The sequence below is a fragment of the Emericellopsis cladophorae genome (genome assembly GCF_022114955.1).
Source record: "Emericellopsis cladophorae strain MUM 19.33 chromosome Unknown NODE_6_length_900724_cov_123_231613, whole genome shotgun sequence".
In the NCBI taxonomy this organism is placed as follows: Eukaryota; Fungi; Ascomycota; class Sordariomycetes; order Hypocreales; family Bionectriaceae; genus Emericellopsis; species Emericellopsis cladophorae.
This window is the reverse complement of record NW_026250931.1, coordinates 603,326-619,102: the sequence shown is the minus strand read 5'-3', so window position 1 is coordinate 619,102 and position 15,777 is coordinate 603,326. Positions and strand designations below refer to the sequence as shown.

General features: G+C 54.4%; 4 protein-coding genes across 4 annotated transcripts; 1 reads left to right on the top strand and 3 right to left on the bottom strand.

Moving 5' to 3' along the window:
- Positions 1-3,287: 3,287 nt before the first annotated feature.
- Positions 3,288-3,920, top strand: J7T54_001759 (uncharacterized protein; the record flags this gene model as incomplete). Its single annotated transcript, XM_051503790.1, has 1 exon — positions 3,288-3,920. One exon carries the CDS (start codon positions 3,288-3,290, stop codon positions 3,918-3,920), a length of 633 nt encoding a protein of 210 aa, XP_051364739.1.
- Positions 3,921-4,510: 590 nt separating this feature from the next.
- On the bottom strand, positions 4,511-7,606 carry J7T54_001758 (putative transcriptional regulatory protein-like protein; the record flags this gene model as incomplete). Its single annotated transcript, XM_051503789.1, has 6 exons — positions 4,511-5,230; positions 5,283-5,898; positions 5,952-6,505; positions 6,964-7,154; positions 7,212-7,317; positions 7,403-7,606. 6 exons carry the CDS (start codon positions 7,604-7,606, stop codon positions 4,511-4,513), a joined length of 2,391 nt encoding a protein of 796 aa, XP_051364738.1.
- Positions 7,607-9,022: 1,416 nt separating this feature from the next.
- On the bottom strand, positions 9,023-9,688 carry J7T54_001757 (uncharacterized protein; the record flags this gene model as incomplete). The annotated part of the gene is made up of 1 exon (XM_051503788.1): positions 9,023-9,688. The coding sequence occupies one exon, from the start codon at positions 9,686-9,688 to the stop codon at positions 9,023-9,025; it is 666 nt and encodes a 221-aa protein (XP_051364737.1).
- Positions 9,689-10,956: 1,268 nt separating this feature from the next.
- Positions 10,957-12,919, bottom strand: J7T54_001756 (H-response transcription factor pacC/RIM101; the record flags this gene model as incomplete). Its single annotated transcript, XM_051503787.1, has 3 exons — positions 10,957-12,311; positions 12,362-12,452; positions 12,509-12,919. 3 exons carry the CDS (start codon positions 12,917-12,919, stop codon positions 10,957-10,959), a joined length of 1,857 nt encoding a protein of 618 aa, XP_051364736.1.
- Positions 12,920-15,777: the final 2,858 nt, after the last annotated feature.

The following is a 15,777-nucleotide window of genomic DNA, read 5'->3' as shown; positions in this document are numbered from 1 at the left end:
TTTTTTTTGGGGGGGGGGGGGGGTTGGTTTGGAGGCGATGTATTCCACAGTGCCCAGAGTCAAAGTAATCTGGCCAAGTAGTTGCTGGAAGGCGTAGAATTGATGGATGGCGTAGAATGTCTGGACGGTGTAGAGTTGTTCCAATTGTTCTTTTTCATCAAAATGGTGAGGTCGAGTGTGGATTGATGGGATGTTGGTATATCGTGTAATCGTTTGCAAAGAAGCATGTGCAGATATTCGAGTGTACCGCGTCGAAATGTCTGTCGAAATCGGCAATGCCACTGCTGGGGTATGAGTCTGTCCTGTCTACCCAAATAGATGGCTGCGTGCCGCTGTGAAGTGAGGCGTATGGGCCACGAAACGAAAAGGTGATATGTATGAGAAAAGAAAGCAAGAAAGAGTGCGATATCTTGGTTTTGTATACCTCGATAGACGCAAACTTTGGAACCACAACCGGAAGGCTAGGGAAACCAGTTCCCTTCGGAATGTTAGCCCTCTGTCCTCGACCAGAACACCACCAGAATTTGCCCTCGACGCGTAGGGAGATGGTGTTATTTCAGTGTCCAGATTTAAAGGTAATTAGTAGCAGGAATGAGGAGTGAGACAGGTGGGCGGGCTTAGTACGCTGTCGGCTGCAGACCTCGTGGAGATGGGGATATGAGGCTGTCTGGGGCCAATGCAGCTCGGTGAGACCTCTGGAGAGTCGACAACGGCAGCAGCCAGGAGCAAATGTCTTCAAGCTATAGGAGGGAGGGTTAAGAGAAAGGGGATGAGAGGCGAGCAGTGACGGCTATCCTGTGATTTGGAAGCCCGTGTTCTAGAGGCGTACATTGCACGACATCCTGCACGACTTGGATGCTTCGCACAGCCAACCTGCGTACGCTTGGCTGTTTGAGTTGCATTGGTTGCACTAGGGCACGTCTGCCAGGCAGATGCTTGGCCCGGCGCAGATGTTACGGTCAGCAGCTGAGCGATGCCGAAATTCAGTCCATGAGCCTCCGCCCTTTCTCTGAATATCCCTCGACCGGCTCAACTGAGATGAAGTCGCCGACCCGTGCCCAGAGAGTCTTATATTTGGGCTGGGAAATAATGTTTGAACCCAGGGACGTGTAGAGGGACACGTCCACGCAGGCACCCACCGGAAAGGGTCCCCGCATCGTGGCTATCATACATATAGGCTGCGGTCCAAGTCATATTCAGATTGTTTGCAGCAGGTGTATCGACATCAACCATATACCTTAGTGAATGCTGAAAATAATCAATCTCTTCTGTGCGTCTTGGCTTGCTACAGCGCTCCATCCCGAATGTGCGATGTATTGGTTCAGACACTCCGATACGAGCAACCTGATCAGTTTGTTTTCTGGAAGGGGGCAACTTGTCGGCGGGGATGTCAAACATACAGACAGGGTAGCATGTTTGCGTAGGCGCATGCGTCGAGTCCACCGGGGCCTCCCCGAGCAGTCCGCCGGGCATGACGGCAGCCTATTGACAGCTACTGTTGGGGTGTTTGATCTCTGTCCGGTTTGACAAGGAAGCCTGTACTCCACGGATAGCACGACTGGTGAGCATCAATCATTCGCAATGGTGCAAACCCTCGGCAGACTCACCTCAGCGCCGCTCAGGTTGGGATATTTATCGCCCAGGAAAGTGTAATGCTCTCGAGTAGGTAACCTCCATTGGCTCGCATCGTCCCGCCCGAAAGGCTCGTGTGGCTGTTCACGTGTCATCGTCCTCCCGGTAGCGAAGCGAGCCCAATCGACCTAGTCCTTCTTTGCTTCAAGTATACGATTCAAGTATGGGAAAATTCCTGGACTTGGGCTCAGCGCTTTTGTGACGCTTTACGCTTTCAATTCTACAGCAGAGCAGCATCAACACCGGCGTCAACATCTGTTCCACGAACAGAAAGTTTCGGCACAGAAGACAGGTTGTTTCTCCAGTCTGTGTGCTGGCGCGAATTTATTGTGACAATACCTCAGAGCCGCCCCTCAAGAGCTCACCTTTACCCCGGTTTCACACCATCAGCGAGTCGTTTATCAGACTTTATTTTGTTGAGGGTTCGAGACGACTCATCAACCGTGGCCGAGCAGCGGTTAGTGCCAGTCACCTGGTATTTGAAAGCATTTAGACTCGGAGCATGTGGGGGGGGAAATTCGGTTCGGTCTCATAAGGAGGAGACCAGCTGCTGAGGAAACTTGTTATGTTGGAATAGAGATGTCGTGATTCTCCTCCAAGTCCAGTGTCGACTCAGCTGTCGAGCGCGCAAGCTCCACAATCAAATTGACTTGTCAGGGACAATCATCAGACTTGGAAAGATCGTGAGGCTTGGCAGGGGAAATGCATGGTCTCTAATTAGGTGACCAATCAGCATGTCCCTCACGCAATGCGCTGCCTAACTATAGCGGGCATAGCGCCGACATCAAGTCAGCCGTTGACACGATTGGCGTGGGATGCTGCAGACACCAGCTCGTGGCCAATGGGAGTCCAGGCTACGACCCAGCGCAATTTCATCGAACAATCGGAAATGGCACCTTCATCTGGCGTGTGAATCACTATCAGCAACTGGCGGGCGCGTCCAGACCTGTCCAAGCGCCCAGAGCCTGGCTCTTCATTGGCCACGCTCACCGTTTGACTGCTGATGGTTGTGGATCGCAGTGCAGTAATAGTCACCTCACACTCATGTCCTCCGCGACGACCATCCACCTCTTCTCTTGTTCTCTTCTTCTTCCTCCTACAAGCGCACAGCGTTCCAAGTCGTTCATTCTTTACTCTACACGAGGCTCTTGCGTCTCGACGCTCGTCCCGTTAGGATTGTCAGCTTCATTCTTTCAGCTGATATCCGTCCGATCTTTAATCGACCTCAACGACGCTGACGACGATAACGACTCATCTCCAGACCCAGCTCGAACCGCCCAGTTTGACAAACGGTCCCTTTGGCACTACTCTCTGAACATTGTTTACAAACTATTGGCAATTGTTCTCCCTCGTGTATGTCAAACCTGACCCTGCAAATGCAATTGTTTTGCGCAGCCCTCCTCTGGTCCGCAATGGCATGAATATGTCTCGGACCGCCCCTCCTCAGACCTGCCGCCGGGACCTTGCTGTTTAGGACGACCGGCCTCGCGTGGGAATGGATTATGGGGGATTGGTGAATATTGAATGGCCGTGCTGCCACCGTCATCCATCATTACATTCAAACACCATCATGCGGGCGTGGACTAACAAAACTACAGACAGGCCATCCCTTCGTTTATCAAGCACAGCTGCCCCCTCTGACTTGTTCGCCCATCATGTCGCCCTCTAGCTATCAGTCGCGACCTATTCTCAACCCCGACGCGGAGAGCCAGCACTTGGCTCGCGCTATCCTCGCTCGCAGCTCATCAACGGACGAACTCGGTGATTTTGAGGATGACAGCATGATCAACATGCTTCTGCTGGTCCTGGGCCTTGTCTTTGTCGCCCTCGTCTTCCTCTCGGCGCTCTTCCTCATCCGCCGCCGCCGCATGCAACAGCGCATGCACAACGGTATCCTGCCCTCCTACAACGATTCCAAGCTTCACTCGCATGGTCGCGGTCCTCCCCAGGGTCTCACCATCGAAACCTCGCACGACGGCCGCTCCAGCACCATCTACATCAGCCGCAATGGCCAGCCAATGCTCGCAAACCCCAATTCGCCTCCCCACTCGCCCGATAATGTGCCAGAGATTCACATCACGTTTCCCGACGAGCATGACAACGAGGGCAGGCACCAGAGCGGTCGCGTCCTCGTCGTTCGTGTGGGTGACAACGCTACTGTCGGTTTGGAACCTGTCCAGGAGGAGCAACTACCAGCCTATGAGAAGGAATCCAAGGGTGACTTCTACTCTGTCGACATGGACCAGATTGGCGGCCTGAAGGAGAAAGACCGTACAACCTACCAGTAAGCGTGTTTTTTTGTCTCCAGCGAACTTACGACATTTTTATCGGGTTTCGTGGTCCACGCTCCGCGGCGACTTGTTCTCTCTTTCAACTTTTGATTCATTGCAGGTCTCAGCATGGGGTTTTCCGGATCATTTCAACGACATAGCACACTATACATTATCCCCATCACACCACACCGCGACGCAACGCAACGCTCGCACTGTCGCGTTCCCACGCTTGCTCGTCTCCTATCTCCTGGCTTGGCAACATCATCATCAATTGCTCGATGGAGACAATCACACCCTTCACAGGTTGGAGGCTGAGGGCTGGTACATGACCCCGTGTCTATGTATCATTTGGGTACCTGGTAGTAGCCCTGTGGTATCACTGTATATTCTTATAGTGTATAATCTAAAAGCCCTGGCTCATTGCCTGGCCAACGCGCGCAAGTCCCTTATAGAGGTCTTGCGCGAGTTTCTGCAATTCAAAGCGAAGTTCCATTTTCGAGTTCAGTTTTCACTGTCCGCTCATCGTATCCATAATTCTTCCCAAATGGGCAAATGCGATATAGTTACAAATGTCCGTGTACATACAAATGAGTCTTTCACAAGCCTCATCCAAAGTTCGGCGGCTGCTGCATGTAGCCACTTGACGCGCCGCCGTCCCCATACCCTGCAGGATATCCGTTCATGAAGACACCTTGTTGTGGCGGCACATACTGCTCTGACACATTGGTTGTGCGTGATTTATTCGGAAGCTGCTGCCCGGCTTGCGGAGGGGGAAACACCATGGCCAGCTCAGGGGCATCCATTTGTTGCATCATGGGAAGAGACCCAGGGCCGCCTGCACCACTCGCGCCGCTTGCACCCAGGTACTGATCATTGACTGAGTCAGAGTAGCCCGGGGCCAGCCACGCCTTATCCTGCGTGGGCATCGTCGTCTCCCGAGGCATGTCGTAGATGTTGTGTTCGGGCATGGGCTGACCGGTGCTGTGCTCTGCCGTTGCGTCGCGGCCTACTGCCAGCAACAGGGGCAGACCAGGCGGCCCATAGGTAGCATCAAAGTCGCCTGGTGTAGGCATCAAGGCGGGCGATGAAGCTTTCTCCTGCTGTGGACCCTTGAACCAGCGGTCTGCTGTTGCGGCATCACCAGCGCGCGTGCGCTTCTCCTGCTCCACGACGCCAAACGACGCATTTTCAAGAATGTAGTGCGGCCCGGGGAGCCGGCTGTCGCCTGATGGAGCCTTGGAGCCAACAAAACCAACGGTGCCCTTTTGATCCGCGAACTTCTGCGTCTTGTTGAACTCCTCAAACATGGCCATATTGTTAGTATGCTGCATGTAGGTTAGCCTCGTCTGCTCACAGAACGAATCATCTGCTGCTTACTGCCTGATAACAAGTCATCAAGATATGCTTCCATGGCTCGGACACCTTGAACAGCCCATCCTCGATGAGTCGGCGAATGTACTTTTCGTCTGGGTCTTCGAAACGCCAAAGGGGTGCAGTGGTATCCTGCGTCAAGTTGTCATAAATGCGATGCTGTATCGCAAGCAATAAGACGCGGAGAGTTTGCGTTGCCATGTGAGGAATGGTGCAATCGCCTGCCACCGGTCCTTTGCCGGTGTACGGATGTTTTTCCGCCTCCTTCTGTATAGCGATGCAAAAGCGACCGCTACACAGCGCGTGAGCGATAGCCTGCTTTTTCGATCTTTCGACAAAGTCCTTGGGTAGCCTCTGGACAATATCATTCTTCTTAGGGTCGATGATACCGGGCAAAGCAAACCTGTACAGGTCGATGTGGCCGACCGACAGGTGCGTATGCAGATAAACGTAGCCCACTTTCTCTGGGGACGCGATGTACTTGGCAATACTTTGATCGCTAAGCCTGATATCATCGGGTATGCAGAGGTGGAAACGGGTGAGCTCGTTCTGGAAATTGTTGATATCCTCCATGACCTTGGAGGGCTCGAGTGTGGTTTTGGAGGACAGTCGCTTCGTCCAGCTATGGCAGTCAGCAAAAGTGTTCCCAGAAGACGCCCTTGGCTCAATACGTACCATTGAATCCGATGGATCAGATCGGTTAGCCGAACAGTCAGACCATGGAACCCAACGCCCTGCGCTTTGGCGTTCTTGTCTGTCAATCGCTCCGCCAATATCGGCTTGTTTTCCCAGAACGCGCTCTCCTCGCAAGGCAGGCGGATCTTCATGATATCCGCGCGACACGATATGTACTCCTCGTAGCCACCCGCCAACAGCCGGTCCATTACGAAGAATTGCCATGCAAGCCTCCGTCCCAGCTCCTGCTGCTGGAATGTTTTGTTACGCGAAGAGACCTCCCAATTCAGCTGCAGTCCAGTCATGAATCGCGTTGCGAGGCCAAAGCATTGCCAAACTTTGGCAAATGAGCCGTTCAAAAAGTTGAAGCACAAGATGAGCGCGTATGGCAGGAGGACCCGCTCCGAGAACTTGTGGAGGTTGCGGAATATGTAGAACTCAACCTCATCGCAGCACTTCATGCCAAACTCCTGAGAGGAGTTGAAATCCGGATTGACGAAGAAGGTAGTGAGCGCGCATAACGCCGCAGCTGTGGGTGGATCAAAAGTACCCTCCTATCACATATTAGCATGCGAATCCGAAGGAACGCTGAAGGCCACACACGTAAACTTGACGATATACCGTTTCTGGGTGAAAAAAGCCCATGGCTGGCAGCCAGTATATATTTTCGAAATATGCATCGAGGTGGCGAAGAATGAGGTCCTTCCTCACAAGCAGTTGCCTTGAAGGTTAGCAAACATGCTGTGGCAAGTCTGATAAAAAAAGTGGCTTACTGAGATGTAAGGGCAGATATATCAATGACGAGGGGAAATGTATCTCCCCCCCTAGCTCCCCCGTTGACAGACGCTTCCGGGGATGCACTCTTCTCCGACGTCAAGGCGCGGGCAGCTGGTGCTGGTGCATCAGATGTCGGAGCAGTGGTGTTGTTAGCAGTCGCGCTCGAGGGTACTGTACTGCCCCTCGCGCTATCGGGAGCACTCTCGTCTGCAGCTGGTTCCGACCCCACACGAACATTTGCGAATTTGCGCTTCGGCGGCAGATACTCGCAGTTCAAGCCAGCAGTCTCGCAACGCTTGCAACGGGGCAGGTCGCCGGAGCATTTGGTCTTTTGGGTGTGGCACTGGCTACACGCACGTTGGGCTCTCTTGCGAATAGTACCGGCCTCCGTGTGACTGCTCGAGGGTTTCACCCGCGCAATCTTATCTGGCCAGTGTCAGTGATTGGTACGGCGATGGCGATGGCGACGGCGATGCGACTTACCTGGGGGTCCGGGCACGGAGGGGCCTGACATGAATGGGCAGGCAAGTTCGAGTCGCGCGCAGTTTGCGCAAGGGCCCCCGTCTCCAGGATTTCCATCGCATTTGACCTGGACAAAGCTCGGCCGTTAGTCGATGCGTGCGTGCGTGCGTGCGTGCGTGAGAACGTGGGCATGAGGAACTCGGCTCACTCACCTTGCGCAGCCTGCAAGTGCGACAGCAATTGGACACCACAGCAGAGGCCGTACGACGGCGCTTCGCAGCAGGGACCTGGGTCGACTGCTGCATCTGCTGAACTGGTTGGGGCTGGGTCACGGACGGATTGGCGACACCGGACGTTGGCTGCTGGATGAAAGGCAACTGGCCAGGCATATCGAGACCCATGACTGACAGGTTCATTGAAGTCCAGGTAACGGAAGCTCATGCCCACGTGCGGCACGCGCTGCGGTCCCCCTTCCACTGGTCGTTCGTTGGATGGCTGCGTCGCAGTTGTGAATGGCGAGAGTGAGTGAGTGAAGTCGTCGCCACGCGTCCCGGAAGTCGCTGAGAGACAGATATTAAGGAAAAGACGAGAGCCGTGGGAACGACATGAAAAAACAAACCGACTTGGGCCGCCTGAGGTACAGGTGCGGTACGGGATACGTAAGGTAAGGTAACCACCGTCCAAGGGGGTGCTTCGGCCCAAGGGACTGACCACGCCTGCAGTGTGGGAGGAGGGATTGCGATGCTATCCAATTGATCCTTCCCGTTTTTCCCCCATGTGGCAGGGTAGATTGCTCAGATTGTCCAATCACAGACTTTCTCTTTGGCTTGCGTGCTCCATAACGCCGTATTGAAGAACCCGGCAGCCACGCCCTGGTCGTTCTTCCCTTTAGCAAGTCACAGTCTCTTCATGTTGACGGCAGATGGACTCGGGAAAGTTCCACGAGAGCTGTTTGGCCAATGGTGTTCGTTCTACCTGTTCACCTTGCTCTTCCTAGCATCCAGCTTCCAGACTTCCACTGACTACGTGACTGTAAGTACTTCCTACCAAGCCACCTTGGCCACGACAACATTTGCGACGAGCAAGGGGAGAGATCATGAGCTGGCCCTGTTCCTCGTTGTGCGCGTCAAGTTCCCACGTGTTCAATTGGAGCAGTATGCATCGCGAACAGACAAACCCATATCTCTGGGCAGTGCGATCAATCGTGCCTTGGCTACGTACTAGTCTTCCTATGGGATACTATCCGTACTAATGTCTAACTGTAATTGATACACACGGAGAGCGATAATGCAAAAGGCGGACATGAACGGGAATCAAACCCTTTCGCGCCTATTCCCTTGCTCGCCCCATTTGATGATGAAACGCACGCGTTTGAAGGCTGAACCATTGAAAGCCTGTTTAGAGCGTCTCCTCCTCAGGGCGCTGTCTAGAGACTTGGCGCAACGGTGACCCAGCCTGCGAGTCATGTCATGGATAACGCATTAATGAATACTGCAATAACCCAGGGAAATAAATGTATACTTAGCCTTCACTTGACCGCACCGACGGCCCGAATTGGTCGCACGACCGATGAGAATGAGGAACATCATATATCTCAATTTGCGACATGGCCAGGTTTGGTGGGCACCATCTTCTGCATTATGAGAGTTGTAATTTACGTATTGCCAAGACTTGCCCACTACAATCAACAAAAGCCGGAGCACTCTGTTCCCCGTACGCCATGCCAGGCGTTGATGACAGCTTTAAAGGCAGCAAGTGCCCCAAATCACTGGTATAGTATACAATCACTCTTCCATTGATCACCACCACGAGATGCGAGGCGGTCCAGAGGTTCAACAGGCTGGTGCCTCGGGCATCGAGGTCATCTCAGGCATGCCTTCGGGCCAGACAGTTGGTGCGCCTTCGGGGCAGACCACAGCGGCGCAGAAGCAACCCTCCTCCTCGGGTACCATGCGGCAAGAGATGGCGGGCTGGGAACTGTCGCAGCAACAGCACTCCGCCAAGCTCTCCTCGGCATTGAGTGCTTCGACGGGAGGTTGAGACTCGGGAGAGGGTGCGAGACAAGGTGTAGGCGTGGGCATGGGCATGTCAGGCTCAGCCCGGATGGTGGGTGCGTCGGATGGGCAAAGAACCAGAGGGCAGATACAGCCTTCGTCGACAGGTCTAGAGTCGCACACTATGGCCCCTTTGCCGATGTTGCAACAGCAGCAGTCGGCGGTGTCGCCCTGTGCTGGCAAGGTGGGCTCGGGCGCCGGTGCTGGAGGCGTAGGTAGACATGGAGGCTTCTCGTCGAGGTCGCGCCAGATGACGGGGGCGTCTGATGGGCACTCCACGGCGAGGCAGGAGCACAAGGAGATATCGATGCTGCTGGTGCAAACTATGGCTGGTTGTGAAATATCACAGCAGCAGCATGCGTTGGGGTCCGAGCCAGCCGGCGCCGCGAAGACGAGAGCGGCTTCACCCGCAAGGATGCTGAATGTGAGGTTGATGAGACGCATGATGAATCTTGGCGGAGAGGATTTCTTGCTCGTGTCAACAAAATTCGGTCGTTTGTTTTTCTATGGTTGTAGAGGTTGGAGGGAAGATGAAGCCAGAATCTGGGACGCTATATCTGAAGGGTCAGATGCCAGCCAAGCCGAGTTGCGTCAGACAAGGCGAATAGTGAGATGAAAGTGAAAGCAGCGCCAATCCCTGGTCACTGCGCATACCTATGCAACCCTTAAATAATCATCGATTGCAACGGTACCTGGGGTAAACTAAAGCAACGTCAAAGGTACATAGCTGCACTTTTCGGTAATCACAGCTGCCAAGCCGTAGACTCACAAAAAAGTGAGACACATTCCAAGACCCGTCATCTGGCCGAGTCAAAATACTTTCACCCGCTTTGAGCGAGGTTGAATGAGAAATCCATCGATTCCACCCTTACATGTTATCTTGAGATCTCGCCTACCCATGTACTAATTGGTCTTGAGAGCCGGCATGTGCCTCGGGCGTCTCACTCTCTGTCTCTACCTACTGGATTACCTGCCTTATCCGGTTGCCATTCAAGACTAGACTCAGGAACCTTTTCATTGATTATAGCATCAGCTGAGGATGAGAATGATTTGCCCCGGACACCAGTTGCCCGTGGATGTCCTGCGGACAATGGAGATGTACTTCCCTGCGTCGCCGCGTGAGACCGTGCTCCTGACCCCCTACTTACTCTTTGGCCACACTGCGGTGTCGTCAGATTCAATAATCTTCTTTTTACAAGCATGTGCATAAGCAAGTTGCCGCAAACGTACGAGACAAGTTGGGTGGCTCATGCTTCGACTTGGTACTCGATCGCTTGATCCACGTAACATCGTGGGCTGGGCGGTGCGCCACCGCATCTTGGCCCAACGGCTGGCTGTCATCTCCATTCCACAAGCGAAAGAATTCCGTCACTGCCGGTATCATACGCAGAGGCCTAAGAGGACATCGGGACAGGAGAGGCAGGCCCACGCACACAGGGAAGCTCACTACCCCGTCCGTTACCTCGTGCGGAGGGACTGTTCTGTAACACTTGGCTAGATAGCTTCATGCACGCGCAATGGTGAAAGAAAGTGAAGACAAGATAGAACTCCATTACTCCCACAATCATCCATAGCTATTTTCCTACTGGGTGGCACCGGCAATGGTGCCTTGATCATGTCATATACATTGCCATAACTCAAATGCTCATCATATGCGTCAAGCAAGTTTCCAACAACTGTCGAGCTTCAACAACCAACGCCATGTTCCCTGCTTATGAGCCAGGCATGCGCAGGATGGGATACAGCGACGAACCCTCCTTGGGATGGTTCTCTCGATGAGGAACAGGGCTGCGTGGGCTCCTGACATCGACTTCCATGGCCTCGGGGGTGTGCTCCTTTTTCAACCGCAGCGCGAGGCGCTCCTCCTCCTCCTCCACGTAATCCCTGCGCTCAAGACGGGCTTGGACATACTCGCGCAGTCTCTCGATCACACGCATGTTATCGAGCCAGCGGTCGTATTGCTCTTCACGCTCGCGGGTGGCCTCGCTGACCTCGGACTCCTCAGAGGCAGGTGAGGAGATGGAGAGGGCAGAGTCACCATTCTTGGGCGTGCTTGCGCCATCCTCAGCAGGCATCGACCTGGGAGGGGGGCCCCGAGGGCGCTGCAGCATGCCACCAGAGTATCGGCGGCGCTCGTTGCTCTCGAAGCTGGGGCCGAGCGTTGCGGTAGTAGACTGGCCAAACCCTTGGTTGACAGCGGGCAAGCTAGTTGGCAGGGTCGGGTACATGACAGATGATGTGGTGGAGCTGTGGCGGGACTGAGGGGACATGGCCGAAGCAGATGGGCTTGGCGAGTGACCGGAGCTGTATGACATGGCGCTTGACGGCGGGGTGACGGCAGGCGTGCCGGTCGATGACAGGCCGCTCAGAGGCGAAGGCATGCTAGCAGCAGACATGTGTTGGTAGCCATCAGCACCAATGGGCATGCCCGTCGGAGAGCGCTGGGCGACGGGAGGCGAGGGTGTGTTGCGATACCCACTGAACTGGTCACCGTTATGGACGTGGTGGACATCATTGGGCGCATGGTGGGCATTCTCATAGACTGTGTTCTGCATCTGAACCAGAAGATTGTCGATTTGGACGAGATCCTTCTGTGTCCTGGCGTTCGAGGGCATAGGCAGGTAATATTGCTGAGCCAGCGGGTTCTGAGTAGGGGCAGGCCCGGCGTGAGCCATGGGCGCCGCCTGAGGTGCCGCCTGAGGCACGTACTGATGCTCAGCGGCAGCCATGGTGCCGTTGGGCATCGACAGGGCACCATGGAGGGGGAGCAGTGAGCGGCCAATCTGGTTGTACGACGAGGGATCAATCTCGCGACGCTTCGCGCTGGTGAAGAAGTCATCCACCATCTCGAAGGTGCGCTTGCGATCGTAACCGCCAGAGGGAGCAGTGTTGTAGCCGATGTGCTGCTCGGTGCGCTGGTTGTTCAGGGGCGCCTGGCTGAAGTAGAGACCATAGTTGGTCGAGGGCTGGGGCGCGTAGTAGCTCCCTGGATGGGCATGGGCGCCACCGGGATGCTGGGGCTGGTACTGCTGACGCATCTGGCCGTTGTGATCGTAGTAGCTGGGGGCTTGGCAAAGTCAGTCTTGGTTCGCGACATGGGGCGCATAGGATACATACCCTTGGGCATCTGGGGCCTGTAGCCGTTCATGCCACCTTGTCCGTGCTGGTCCGCCGTGGGACGTGCGAGGACAGAGTCATCAGCGTGAGTCTATTCCAGTCAGTCAATAGTCCTCACTGCATAGCAGGAGCCGGGAAGGGCCTTACCTTGACATGCTTCTTCAGATCCTGGGGTCGCTTGAAAGACTTGCCGCAGAATTCGCACTTGTGGGGCTTGAGCGGGACATGAACGCGGATGTGCGACGTAATGTGATCGCGCTTGACGGTTGTCGTCCGGCACGAGTTCCACTGGCAAGTGAGGCTCAAGTTGTTGGTGCTCTTGCGGCCAACATGACGCTCGCAAATATGCTCGTACAGCGACTCTGGCGCGGGGAACTTTTGAAGGCAGTTGTTCCAGCGGCAGATGAGGGCATCGTCGGGGCCACTCGAGAGGGGAGCTGCTGCAGAGGTAGTCGAGGTAGTGCTCGAGGGAGGAGGCGTGGTCGACTTGGAGTCAGAAGTGCTGTTGTTGCTGGACCCTGACGAGGGATTGTTGCCCTCGGGAATCGGGGGAGACATGGTCCGTGGGGTAGGGAGGGTATTCCTGCGCGGCGGGCGCGACTGCCTGCGCTGTGCGTCTGAGACAAGGTGAGTGACGCTTGTAGGGCTAAGTGAGGAGAGTTGAGAGACCGGATTTGCGAGTTCTCGACAAGCAGTCGATGTACGAGACGATCAAGGATTTAAAAAGCGACTTGTTCCAACGAATATGAAGAGGGAAGAGCTTCTGTAAGCATTCTCGGGGGTGCCTTCACCCTTTACATTCGCACAAGAGCCTGGGCAAGATCAGAAGGGTGAGCGGAGGTCTTGGCAGAGTCTTGGGTGAGTCTTGGCACCGGGACCAGGTGGTTGACGATGAGGAGGTACACAAATTGAGTTGAGTTAACATGCAGGGTCGGACGTACTCGCTAGCATTTTCCATGCCAAGAGCCGCCACGCTAGTTGTGCTGCCAAGTTCTGCCAAGCCTTGGCGTGTCTTGGCATATTGGCAGCGCCCCTCTTCGCGAGGCTGCGATTGGCCTCGCTGCCACCACCGTCGCCGTCATTCCCCAGAGACAAGCGCTTCTGCTGCTGCGTCGCGCACATCATCATCACACCTGAATTTGTTAATTCGAGGCTGGATCTGCGCAGCTCCGATGCCGTAATTAGACTTCACTCGTCCGTGCTTGCAAATTCTCAGTCTGTTGTGGCGAGCCCCACGATTCTTCTGGCTTCTGACGAGCCCTTCCCGCGACCCTCTAAGACCTGCTGGCTGCTGCCAATTGAATCGGCTACACCGCCAACTCCGACACTCCGATATGCCGAATTGGTCAGTCGGTCCCTGAATGTCACTGTAGCGAAAGCGGCTGTCAATCAATCGCTGGGTGCGGAGGAGCATACGACGGGACTGATACACCAGGAGTGGTCGCTAATAACAAGTACCTGCCAAGGGTATACTTGGCTGACACTAACTAGGAGCAACAGCCTGAAATGACCGACCAGTCCAGGCCAAGGCCCCCCGCGAACATACCGTCCCCAACGCCTGCCGTCGAATTGGGTAGCAACCAGGGCTTCAGGACGCTGTCAGACCGTTTCTAGCGACAACTGACAATGACAGTCGTCTAGTAACGAACTGTGATTCCTAATATGTACGTAGTTCGTACGACTGGATCAGCCAAGAGAGAAATCAAGCTTTCCGCTCGCCAAGACCTCTCCTGGTGGCCACGCCCAGACTTTCCGCCCGCGACACGCGTGACACACCTGGCACGGTACCACCACAATCCTTCTTGCTGGCCCCCCAGTCATCCTGACCCCATTATCCACCATCAAATGCCAATAATCCGTCAGGCCAGGGGATTTCGAATGACATAGGTCCGAAGTAACCGATTTATTAGACGAGCTTTGATCGTGATGAGAAAACCTCTTGTGCCGAAACCAGCCACCAGGTCGAAAGAAATGTGATCGGGGAGGCGAGTAAGAATAGGCTTTTGAGTGGATGCGTTTGAAGGTCACGAGGTCCAGTCTCTCGTGATTCTCTGACCATACTACGTACCCGATTGAACACGGCTAAGTGCCAATTTACACGTATTCACTGTCGCATTAGATTCTAGGAGCGCTGCCCTTAGGCGGCCGACACAGCTTTCGTGCGGGCACGTATCAACCCATCTCTGGAGCCATGGCAAAGAGTTGACAGACTGCTGGAAGGCACCTGAATTACATGTAATACCACATTGTAGCTTACGCGCCCCGGTCCAGTACGCAGTATTTGATGATGCCACGGTATGCGCAATACCTGTCTGTTCTCCATCCCGGGGCTTTGGAGAGCTACATCATACTACGATCTTTATTCACATGAAAGCCATGGTCTGAATAATCAGCCATCACTCAGTCTCTTCCTACAGTCCATGATCGCACGAGTACGAGTACGTACGCTTCACGCATGAACTCGGTTTACCGCTGCAACCGTTTCTTTCTTATCTTCGCCCCCCGGATTTCTCCACATCCGCGGACCTATTCTTCCTTTGCCAAGAGATTGGCGACGCTACGCTTTGGAATCATGGATACGACACGTGTGGTTTGTGATCCGTGGGCCGCAAGCGTGCCTTGGTGCTCTTCGTTCGAGAGACAATTGCCGCGCCAAGTTGTCACGGTAGCTACGGCAGGCTACCGATCGATGGGCAACATGTTCCATGCATTTGAAGGAGCATTTCTTACTGGTCTCGCTGCATAGTGATTTGGATAATGCCGGTGCAACATGCATCTCGAATTGATCGTAAAAGCAGAGACCCCCATACTGACGGTAAACATACGTACCAACAAAGAGTGATAGCCAAGTATCCCGTCACACAACCTGGTCAGAACTGGCCAGTTCGTCGTAGATACGATAACCTGATATATCGCAATCCGCCATCACTGCTTTGCGAGCCGCCGAGCGTGTGACTAACAAAGTGTTCACCTTTGTCTACTCCTAGCATGGTATAGGGTAAGGAAACCGTCCTTGTCACACTGTCCCCAGTCCGATCATCGGTCTCGCGGGATTATTGCTGGGTGACTCATCCTCACCATGCATATACACGTACTCGCAATCACATAAGACTAGCCAGCAGCTACAGAGAACACCGACCGTATACAAATGGGAGGGATGTGAGTTTGTTGTTATGAGGGACTGACGAACATCAGCCCCTAACCATATGTCCGCCCTCCCCGCCTCCAGAAGGCCCATGGCCAGTTCCTCCACGTCTTCCACCTCGGAAGCAACCTGAACCAGTCAACCGATCCCGCATGCGCCCATCTTCTCGTTCCTCTGTTCCCCAATGTAGATTATGTGTTTGGAAAGAGGGGATGATGCCTGCCGTGCCAACCGCTCCCAATGTCTCCCAAGTCTTCACAAGACCGAACGC